Source organism: Vidua macroura, chromosome 18, assembly GCF_024509145.1.
Source record: "Vidua macroura isolate BioBank_ID:100142 chromosome 18, ASM2450914v1, whole genome shotgun sequence".
NCBI classification, from domain to species: Eukaryota; Metazoa; Chordata; class Aves; order Passeriformes; family Viduidae; genus Vidua; species Vidua macroura.
In genome coordinates this window covers 7,295,641-7,305,875 of record NC_071588.1, presented here as the reverse complement: position 1 = coordinate 7,305,875, position 10,235 = coordinate 7,295,641, and the positions used below count along the sequence as shown (strand labels likewise).

At 40.7% G+C, this 10,235-nt stretch overlaps 1 protein-coding gene and 1 non-coding gene across 7 annotated transcripts; both read left to right on the top strand.

Annotated features, from left to right (window-relative positions):
- On the top strand, positions 1 to 10,051 carry RANBP1 (RAN binding protein 1). Of its 6 annotated transcripts, none has more exons than XM_053994325.1 (6): positions 1 to 96; positions 2,141 to 2,277; positions 3,282 to 3,439; positions 5,145 to 5,273; positions 7,188 to 7,253; positions 8,171 to 10,051. In XM_053994325.1, the coding sequence occupies exons 1-6, from the start codon at positions 1 to 3 to the stop codon at positions 8,290 to 8,292; spliced, it is 708 nt and encodes a 235-aa protein (XP_053850300.1). In that variant the 3' UTR covers positions 8,293 to 10,051. The 6 variants fall into 6 exon arrangements, with proteins under 6 accessions (XP_053850300.1, XP_053850299.1, XP_053850301.1 ...); XM_053994324.1 differs by having other exon boundaries at positions 8,168 to 10,051; XM_053994326.1 differs by lacking the exon at positions 8,171 to 10,051 and adding an exon at positions 7,866 to 8,152.
- LOC128816601 (small nucleolar RNA SNORA77) lies at positions 7,332 to 7,463 on the top strand. The gene has a single exon (XR_008439965.1). It is a non-coding gene; the product is annotated as a small nucleolar RNA SNORA77 (small nucleolar RNA).
- Positions 10,052 to 10,235: the final 184 nt, after the last annotated feature.

Here is a 10,235-nt window from a genome sequence, read left to right as displayed (position 1 = left end):
ATGGCGCGGGGGGTTATGGGAAAAGCGCCTGGGAAACGGGACAACAAAAACGCTTCTCGGGGGCCGAAGGGGCCGCGCCGGCGGTCGGTACCGGGGGTCGGCGGCAGGGCCGGTATCGGGGCCGGTTCCGAGGACCCATGGGGGGATCGGTGTGACGGGGCCGGGGCGGGCGGCGCTCTGCCCGCGCCGGAGGCGGGGCGCGGGGCTGGGGGGGGAGCGGGCGTTTCCCATCGAGCCTTGCGGCGGCGCGGCGCGGGCTGCGGGAATGAGGTAAAGGCGGGCGGGGCGCGCGGCAGGAAGCGGCGAGCGGAGCGCGGCGACCGGGCCCATGGCGGACACGGCGGTGAGGGGCGGCCGCGGGCCGGCGGCCGGGCCGGGAACGGCGCGGGGGAGAGGGCGGCACCGAGGGCCGGGGTGGGAGAGTAACGGAAACAGGTGGGGCCCGGGCGGGGGGAGCCGAGGTCGGGCAGGGCCCGGGGGGGGGGACGGACGCTGGGCCTTGCTGGGGGCTGGAGTGGCCGCGCCCGCTGGGCCTGGGGTTTGCGGCCGCTCCGGGCACGTGTGGCCGCTCGGGCCGGCCCCTCCACCCGCCTTGGCCGTTCCCCGGTATGAGGGAGCCCGGGCGACCCGGGATCTTTCGGGTGGTCCTTCTCCCCGTTTCCCTCCTTTCTTCTCCTCCCTCTTTCCGCCCCTCCCCCGGGCCGCTGCCCGGGCCCCTCGTGCCACACCAGTTGCTCACGTGCTTTATATCGCGGCAGGGCGGGATCGTATCGTGATAACGGGATCCACGTTCTCGAATGTGCCTGCTGTGAATTGTGCATTTCTCGTGGTCTGTGTAATTATCTGCTCAGGCGCAGAACGCATGATGAATTACCCTCCGGGATGTGCTGCTTGCACACATGGATACAATGTATAAAAGTTTGGCTAACGTTTCCTTTTTTTAGGAAACAGATGTGATGTAATTCCTTTCTCGCTTTTTTCCCCAGGCTGGAACACTGGGGACATAAAATTTGCGATACCTTGTGTCTAGTGGTTGATACAACTAGATTTTATTTTGCACCATTTTTTACCTAATTTCCCCTTGCCCCCCCTCTTTTTTCTCTAGTTTACTATTTAGTAAAAATAGGCTGCTTTATTTCTGTTGTTTTATGCACACGTGGTGTGTACCTACTCTAAAGGACATTGTGAATAGAGCCTGTAAGAGTGGACTCTTCCATTTGTAAAGTAAAAGTATTATTAACTGTCTTGTATGCGTAGACTGTTTTTCCTTTCTGTTACTCAAGCAGCAACAAAAAAAACCCAAACCCAAATCAGTTCCCTAGACCTGAGATAGCTGTTCTGTGGCTTTGCTAAACTTGCATATGAATCTCCCTCCTAGGCTTGTGTGCTGAGTGCTTCTTAGCAGTCTGTATGTATGAAGTACTAGAGATGTTTATCATTTACCTGCTAGTCATGGTAGTAAAAACTATTCTTAAGCTTAATGAGTCCTCTGACAGATTCCTAAACAACTTAAATAGGAAGTATTGTTTTGGCCATTTACCTGTAACCTAAAGTTCCTTGAGGAGTCTTAAAGCAAGAAACTTTATTTTATGAGTATTTTATATTTATTTTATTTTATGAGTATTACAGCTGTGCCTCAAAATAACTTTGATTGTGTTGACTGTGGGTGATTCTAATACATAAGACAGAATGATGAACTTGGGATGCAATATGTCCCTTAAGTTGGGTTAGGTGGATGTTGTGTGGGTTTTTTTCCTAATTTTCCCATTAACATTAGGGTCATTAGGCACTAAGAAATAGGGTTTTAGTAGCATAAAACACATTACATAGGAAGAACTGTTGATGAAATTATTTTCCCATAACCCAGAGCTATTACTCCAAGGCCAAGCCTCTGCACAATTCATGAGTGGTAGGATTAAAACACCTAGAAGTGCATGAGCACCTTTTTGTTTCTTAGTGCACCTGTATGTTGACTTGGAAGTAATTTGTTTTCAGGTATAATCATATTTCTTTACTTTTATGGGGTATTACGGTTAATAAGATCTAGTTGCTGAAAAGTCATAAATGTTTTTAATGCAGATGTGAGTACTTCAGGGGTTGGGGTACATAGCAAGTTTGTGTTTTCTTTTTTCCTCCTCAGGAAGCACATGAGGAGCATGATACTTCTACTGAAAATGCAGATGACTCTAACCATGATCCTCAGTTTGAGCCCATAGTTTCCCTTCCAGAGCAAGAAATAAAAACTCTGGAAGAGGATGAGGAAGAACTCTTTAAGATGTGAGTAGAATACTTTTCACTGTTATCTGAATGTTCATTAGGCTTAAACTTGACAGTGTTTATAAAAAGCTGCATAACTTGCAGCAATCTCTGTACGAAGGCTGACTTGGTCTGCACTGCGATGGCAGAGATTGAGTGGGGGGTGATTGATGTTGCCCCAAGAAAATGAACTCTGGAACCACAGAAGGGAGCTGATAGTGTGAAACTGGCTTTAGCATTGTTTGCATAAAAGAAGACAACAACTTAGGTAATAATCATTGAAATTGTGATCACAGAATGTGAAACAAGTGTCTTGGGAGGAAGGAAATGAGATGTATGTGGTGTTGCTGCCATGCATCCCTGGGTAAAGGGTGATGTACAAGGTACTGCAATAATAAAAGCAACAGCTGCAGTACAGTGTTGGGCCATTTGTGGCAGTTCCTGTCTGTTGTCTTCAACACAGTTTATCCTTAGATTATGCTTATTGTCAGATCAGGATGGCTTGATCTGCCTGAAGAAAAATGTAGTCTAAAGGCATAAGAAGCATTTTGAATTTGATCCCTGATGTGCTGGCTTGAAATAGGTTTAAAAATTCTGCTTTTGCTTAATCACAGAATGGTATTGCACATCTGGAAGAGAGATTTCAGTTCTCCTTGTACAGATTCTGATAATAACTAAAGTGATGGTCTGTTCCTGGCAAGGTAGTGTGGTTAACTCTGGCTATAGCAAAACCTGTTAATTAGCTACCTGAATTTAAAGTTTGCCTACACAAAATATGTTTATCATCCCCTAAGAGGGTCCAGAACCTGTTGAATTTTAGTACAGTTATTACATAATTCCTAATATTATATTATTAGATTTTAATTTATCATATCAGTTTCGGAATGTGTATTTTGAAGCAGAACGGGGGATCTTATTAAAGGAATTGTTTCCTTCTTGTGTGTGGCTTTTAAAAAGAACTGTGCTGTTTGGTCGGGTGTGGTATTTTAATACATGCAGGCTAATTAAATTTTCTGTTCTCCAAGGCGAGCGAAGCTCTTCCGGTTTGCATCTGAGAATGACCTTCCAGAATGGAAAGAACGAGGAACTGGTGATGTGAAACTCCTGAAACACAAGGAGAAGGGAACAATTCGCCTCCTCATGAGGAGGGATAAAACCCTTAAAATCTGTGCAAACCATTACAGTATGTTTTACATTTCTGTACTTATTCTTGATTTAAAATTAAGCTTGTAGAATTGAAGTATGGTGGTTTCTTGCTCTTCATACAAGGCTTCAGGCATCAAAAACCATGAGGGTTTACTTTTATTAATGGAAGGAAGCTGGAGGTTTTTTCTTTAAGAGTATGGTAGTGCTGTAAGACTAACAAAAGTCACTTTAAAATTTAGGTGTGATAGACAGGCATTATGTGATTGCTTCCTCTGTGTGTGTGTGCTTTATTTTAATGACTAATAAAGTGTAGCACATGTAGGTCTTAATACTGCTTGAAATAAGAATTTAAGGTATGCTGGCTTGCTTTTGTAAAAGAGTGAGAAAAACCATGATGTAATAATTTACTACTTTGAGCTAAATGTCTGAATTTCCAAAACCAATCCTTAACCATCAGAAAACAGATACTGAGGTGCTAAGCAAATCTGAGTCTGCCTTTCTCTGCTTGGGAAATAAACTGAAATGAATGTGTTATATTGGTCTGACACTTTCAAAAAAGAATCCTCTTTGAATTAAAAAAAAAAACATGAAAGAGCAAGACAGACTTGAAAGTCAGCACAACTTGCAACAAGTAGACCAGTTTGCTGATACTTTGCTTGCTTTGCTGATACTCAGATTTTTATATGAGGAGTCTATAGTGTTCTGTGGTATTAAACTACATTTAGATAATTTGAAATAAGAAGTAGTTTAATGCAAACCTCAATAATTCCACCAACCAGACCGAATAAACCTTTTGTTTAAGGAAATAAATGTTGCACATAGGAAAACAGAATTCTATAGTATTCATGTCAAACGTTGTTTAGGCTTTTTTTTCCTGGAAAAGCTGCTCTCCATATAGATTTGTTTATTGAATTTATGCTGACTCACAGTCAGACAAAAGAACTCTCTTCATTTTTGCAAAGCATTAAATGGAGCAAAATGTATTTTGATGTCTAGATGTTAAAAATGCAGGGGAGTAGACTCTTCAGATTTCTCCTGAACTAGACAGGGCCCAAGGAGAAAAAAAGTCTTGCTTAAACTTTGCATGTCTGTAATGTAAAAAGTCTTAAGATACTGTGGGGAGTAACATTTCAACTTCTCCAGTCAGTCAGGTGAAGTAATTGTAGTGTCTTGGAGGGACAGGGACCCATTTACTGTGAGAGAACAAATAGATTGAAAGGACACTGTGTATACTTTGCAGCACCACAGAATTCTGTAATATCTTGTAGTACAGCTTTAAACTGATGGGAGAGGTAATTAACCTGATGACTAATTGAAGGAAAAATGCTTTTTAAAATTAATTTTGGTAGTAGTTTTGGTGTGCAGAAGAAGAATAAGTGTTGTTTGTCTGTCTGGATGCCTTTTCCTTCTAAATAATTTGTCTGTACTTCAGAGCTGTACTCAGTGACTCTTAGCATCTCTTAGTATCACAATCATCTGTTTTAAGCAAAAATTGAATCCACCTCTTTTTCCTAACAGTAGTGAATCCAGCATCCTCTCACACAGTAATGGCTTTGCATAATTTATTTGACAATGTAAAGAAAAATATATATGAACACCACTGTCTTGTATTTATCCCAAAGTAATTCTGTGTCAAGTGCTTTATGTAACTATCACAGCCCGTTTGCACCGAGATTTATGGAGTCTGGTGTGGAAAACATTTGCTATTGTGCTCTGTACATCTTTTAATGCTTTCCTTTCAGTCACACCGTTAATGGAGCTGAAGCCTAATGCTGGGAGCGACAGGGCGTGGGTCTGGAACACACATGCTGACTTTGCAGATGAAAGCCCCAAGCCCGAACTTCTGGCAATTCGATTTCTAAATGCAGAGAGTGAGTGGACTGGCACTGAGCTTACACTGATTGTAAACTGTTATGTTCCCCGGCTTGTCTAAATGCTGCTCTAAACCATTGTTGGAGATGTGCTGTATCTCACCTCTGCATGGGAGTGTTAGCTAATTAATTCTTTATCTGAGAGAAGTCTGTTAATCACTTAACTATATCTGTTGACAAACAGTGTAGCAATTGGGTCTGCAGTAATATTTGTACAGTTTCTGCCCTAGGCACTTTCTTAACCTAAGCTATGTAAGTGCTAGAATTAGAATAAAACTATAGCCCCTTAAGAGACTCACATACAGCTTACTTTCATGTGATTCAGGTGCTCAGTTGTAGTTAAGATTAGAGTTTTGCATTAGAAACAAGGAAATCCTGACCTGATATTTCTGGTCCGTCTGCATTAGCAGAACATCTGGGTTGGTTTTTCTTTTTTTAATGGCGTATGTAGTATCTTCTTTGTTTTGATTAAACGGAACCCTCAGTGAAAAGTGCAAGTCAGACCCATCATACTAGTTGGTGGGTTTTTCTGAAGTGAGTACACTGAGTACCAGAAAAGTAATAATGGATCAGCTAGGATTAAATCAAAGAAGTGTTTGGAGGCAGAGGGGGTTTATGTTGTTTTGTTTTGCTGTTGCTTCAGGGTTTCTTCTCAAAGGAGCAAAATGAAAAAGCATTGCATTTCTTGCTTTACAATTTGCCACACTAGTTTAGTGTGGTAGCCTCCTTTTCTCCTTACATACTAGATGAATCATGAAGTAGTTGAATATTTTAAAACTTGATGGATTTGACTACATCAGGAAAGAACTTTAGTATATCTTGCCATTTTCCTTTGCCTTAAGTCTCTGATGTCATTTTGTTTAGCCAAATAAACCTTTCTGGTCCACCTGCTTAGTGCTTGCTTCACAATCAAGTAGGAAATGAAGGGGTAACTATTTGCTGATCTCTGAAAAGTCATTCCCTCTTTCTGGTAGAGGCTGTTCAGCTTATTGAATGTTCTGTCTTGAGGGAGTAATCCTTTCTTCCTCTTTGCACTTTGCAGTATTGACTAAGCAGGTGACAGGTGAACAGACCTAAGTTTGTCCTTCAGGTGTCTCTCCTGTATGAGATGCTTGAAAAGGAATCGATACAAACACTTCCTGGGCTAGTTACTAAGTGCCTTCAGAATTCCTGTGGGGCAACAGTGACCTCCTGTGGTCAGCCAGACCAGCTTGGGATGCCAGGGTAGTACTGCCTTGGTCATTCTGGTGTCAGGAACCTCCTTGCCCAGTCCCTTCTTGCTTGTATTACTTGTGTAGATACATTATTACAATTTGATCAGCTGCTTAGAATGGTTATTGAATCAAGTGGTGGCTTAGACCAGAATGTAATGAAGATTATGCATTGTTGGCTTTTGCAGTGAGGAATAGCCCTTGGGTACAGAGTCTGAATGCTGTACTGGTGAAACAGGCATTATCTTCCTTTGCTGATGCTAAGAACCCCCAGTTATAGTCAGGCTGTGGAAGACTCTTAAGGTGTAACATAGTTGGCAAGGATAGCAGTTCAAAGCTAATCTTCAGTCTTTTGCATAAAGATAGCTGTATTAGCAGTCTCTGACATCATATTCCTCTTCCTTTAGGCTACAGACAGCTGGGAGTTGCAATAACTACAAAACAGCTCCTGCTGGCATTACATTGTGAATATTTTGCAAAATAAGATGCTTTAGTAAACTTGCTTAAGAAGATGAATTACTTTTGCACGAAGATGTGATTGAAGAATTTTGCATCTTGTATGATTTACTAGATTACTTCATAAGCCCCTACAAATTTTGTTTACACAAAGATTCCCTTGGGGTATCTTTCTTCAAGATTAGAAGTATTCAATGTTGTGAGGTGGTAAAAGTAATGAAAAACTATTTTATTTTCATTGAAACAGATGCACAGAAGTTCAAGGCAAAATTTGAAGAATGCAGGAATGAAGTAGGCAAGACAGCAAAGAAAGGTAAGGTAGTCTCAGTGTACTTGGTGCCACATTTCTGAGCTGTGTGAGTGTTGCAGTACCCTGGAGTGTCGTGTTCCAGCAGACTCACTCTGTGCTGAACTGCAGCCTTCAGTTCAGGTGCTTTTCTGTCTGCGAGAGTAAGAGCTCACAGGAGTGACGATGGCCTTCTTTCCTGTAGAAGGCTGTTACAGTTGCTGTTGGGACATGGCTGCTTTGGAGAGGCTGTCAAGGAAATATTTATGGCTTATAGTAAACAAATGAACTGTGAACACTGCAACCACAGTGCTTTTTTCCTTCCAGGTCCTTTTCCCAAATTTCGCAAATGTATAATCATGCAAGTATAATACTTACTGGTTTTTGTGGTTGTTAGTGTGTGTGAGGTTGTTCACAAGTCTAACAGATTATTGCACCTCCCTTTAGAATTGCGTTTGTGATGAGGTATGTCACCATGTAAATAAAATAAACATTTCTATCTTTCTTAAGTACAGACTACCAGTGGTCTGCAGTCAGCATTCTTCAAGATATTTAGATTGGAGTTTTCCAGTCATAGGAGTTCCTATGCCCCAGTTTCAAACTGGGGAACTTGACTTTGGGGTTTTTTTTTTGGTTAAGATGCCAAGAAACTAAGGGCTTGTCTGGATACTTTATTGGTAGCAGAACAGCTGGCCCGATGTTACACATTCCTCAGTCCCTGTGATTAAGCCCTCGTGTAATGATTAATTGAAATCTAACATCTGAAATAATTACCAGAGGAAAAGAAATGGAATGAGTCACTCCAGTGGTCAGTGAAGAATATCTTTTTGTCCAGTACCAGCTGTCTTTCCCCACCCCCTTCACCTTCTACTTCTTTATGCTTTCTAACAGGAAAATGCATTACTGCTTGTATATAATATCTTTCCTAACCAATCTTTTAGCAGGCACAGACAAAAATGATAGTGCTGATAAAGTTGCTGAAAAACTAGAAGAGCTTTCTGTAAAGGAAGAGAGCAAAGAATCTGAGAAGAAAGAGACCAAGGAAAAAACTGAAGAAAAGCAATAAAATCATCCTGGGCCTTGCAGTTTTTCCTTTACACTTTTTTTTTTTTCTTTCGTTATTTTTTTAATTTTTACAAGGGACTTTATATGGAACTGCATTCAACATTCACATTGTTTTTTTCTAGGCTTTTGCCCTTTGGAAGGTGTCTTCAGAAAAATTCATTCCCCAGTTATGAAAATGTACTGTGCTAACTTTCTTTTCCATAGTGGAAACACTTATTTACAGTCATCCAAAAGAGTGAATAAAACTTGAAAACAGCATCAGGGGACAGAACTGAGTTTTCTGTATACTGTAAAGGCTTATGAATACACTTGTTTAATTGAGCTACATATCATCATTCCTGTGAATTAAGTAGGTTAATAGACTTTGTCAGCAGGGAAGATTAGGATTGCATTTGTGTTTCTTATATGGTTTCTAAATTGTAATGTAACAGACCTTTCACACCTGCTGCTGTGTGTACTTGAGCAGGGAATGTGCCTGTACTTTTTGAAATGCAGCAGACTTCTGGAATCAGACAATAAGAGCATTCCTGGCACACTGCTGCTGATGATCCATCAGATGGTGAAAATAAAGGTGGGGGACAAAATTTCTTGTGTCAGGTGTGAGAAGCATTTTCTTCTCACAAAATGAAATCTGTGCTTCCCCCCCTGCCCCAAGTTTTAATAGTACAAAGGCTTCATTCTAGCAGAAAGCTCCTGCTGCTGTCCCAGATCTTCCATGGTGCTGCTTGCTGACTGAAGGCAGCTGCAGCAGCCTGTCATGCTGTGGTGTGTGCAAAGGAATCAGAACTATTTGAGTACCTTCCTGTGAGATTACACCCTCGCCAGCATATTGTTGTAGTCTCAAGAACATATAGGTCTAAAATGTATAAGCTTTTTTCCCAGGGCTTTGGAGCTCCTGTTTTTACAAACTGGAGGAATTTTGAACTTCTCAGATGTTTGGTAGGGAGGCTGTCCTTCTTGGAGAGCAGCAGGCTGGAATTCACTTTGGAACAGTTAATTGTAGTGCACATGCTTGAGGGACACCCTCCTTGCCAGAATGGGCAAATTGGTCAAATCTCTTCCCTGCAAATGTTTTTTGTTTATCCAATTTCAAATTAGTGCTACAGAGTAAGAAAATAAACTATAGTAAGCAATAAAATCAATGCAATTATGTCTGATAGATAAATTGAATTTTGTTGTTAAACACTAATACAAGGATTGTGTTAGGAATAGAGATGAAATTTTATTATAGTTTCCAAAATAATTATGAAAACTGGACAAAACTTGCTAAACTGTAAGACTGAATGATGTTAACATGGGATAGCAAGACCTTTTTGTCTTCATAAAGAGGCTTTTAACTCAGTCAGGTTCTGCAGTCTACCTAAGGAAAATATATTTTTTAAAAATAAATCATGTCTTTCTTCTTAGCACTGCCTTTTGATGCTACAGTGAATGAGTCTTAAATCTGGAACTGTAATTAAGGTACTCACTTCATTCAAACAAAATAATTCCTTTGGTGTTTTGCACGTTCCCCTTCAACTACAGCAGATATCAAAAGTCTGTTAATTAACAAAGATGGTTGAAAGGCAAAATAAAATGCTCTTTAGTGTTTCTGGTTTGGAAGTAACAAGACAAAGCTATTTTGAAGTATTTAACATTTGAATGTAAAAGCCAAATCTTTTATCCATGAATCACTGTAAATGGTCTGATAATGTCAAACTGTGTCTAAATTGATAGAAATTACTTTAAAATTTCAAAATAAACTTAAATTTTCATTTAAAGGATTTGCTTTTTATTTTGAGGATTCTTACTGGGAATGCATATTTAGTCTGCAGGGGCAAAGTGATGAAGGCAGCAAAATAGATGAGTTGCATTTCACTGTCAAACATTGTTCAAAAGGGAGGGGGCAGCACCTGAACGACTTAATTTATCTTAGTTATCGATGACTCCTGCTTAATGTTCTTA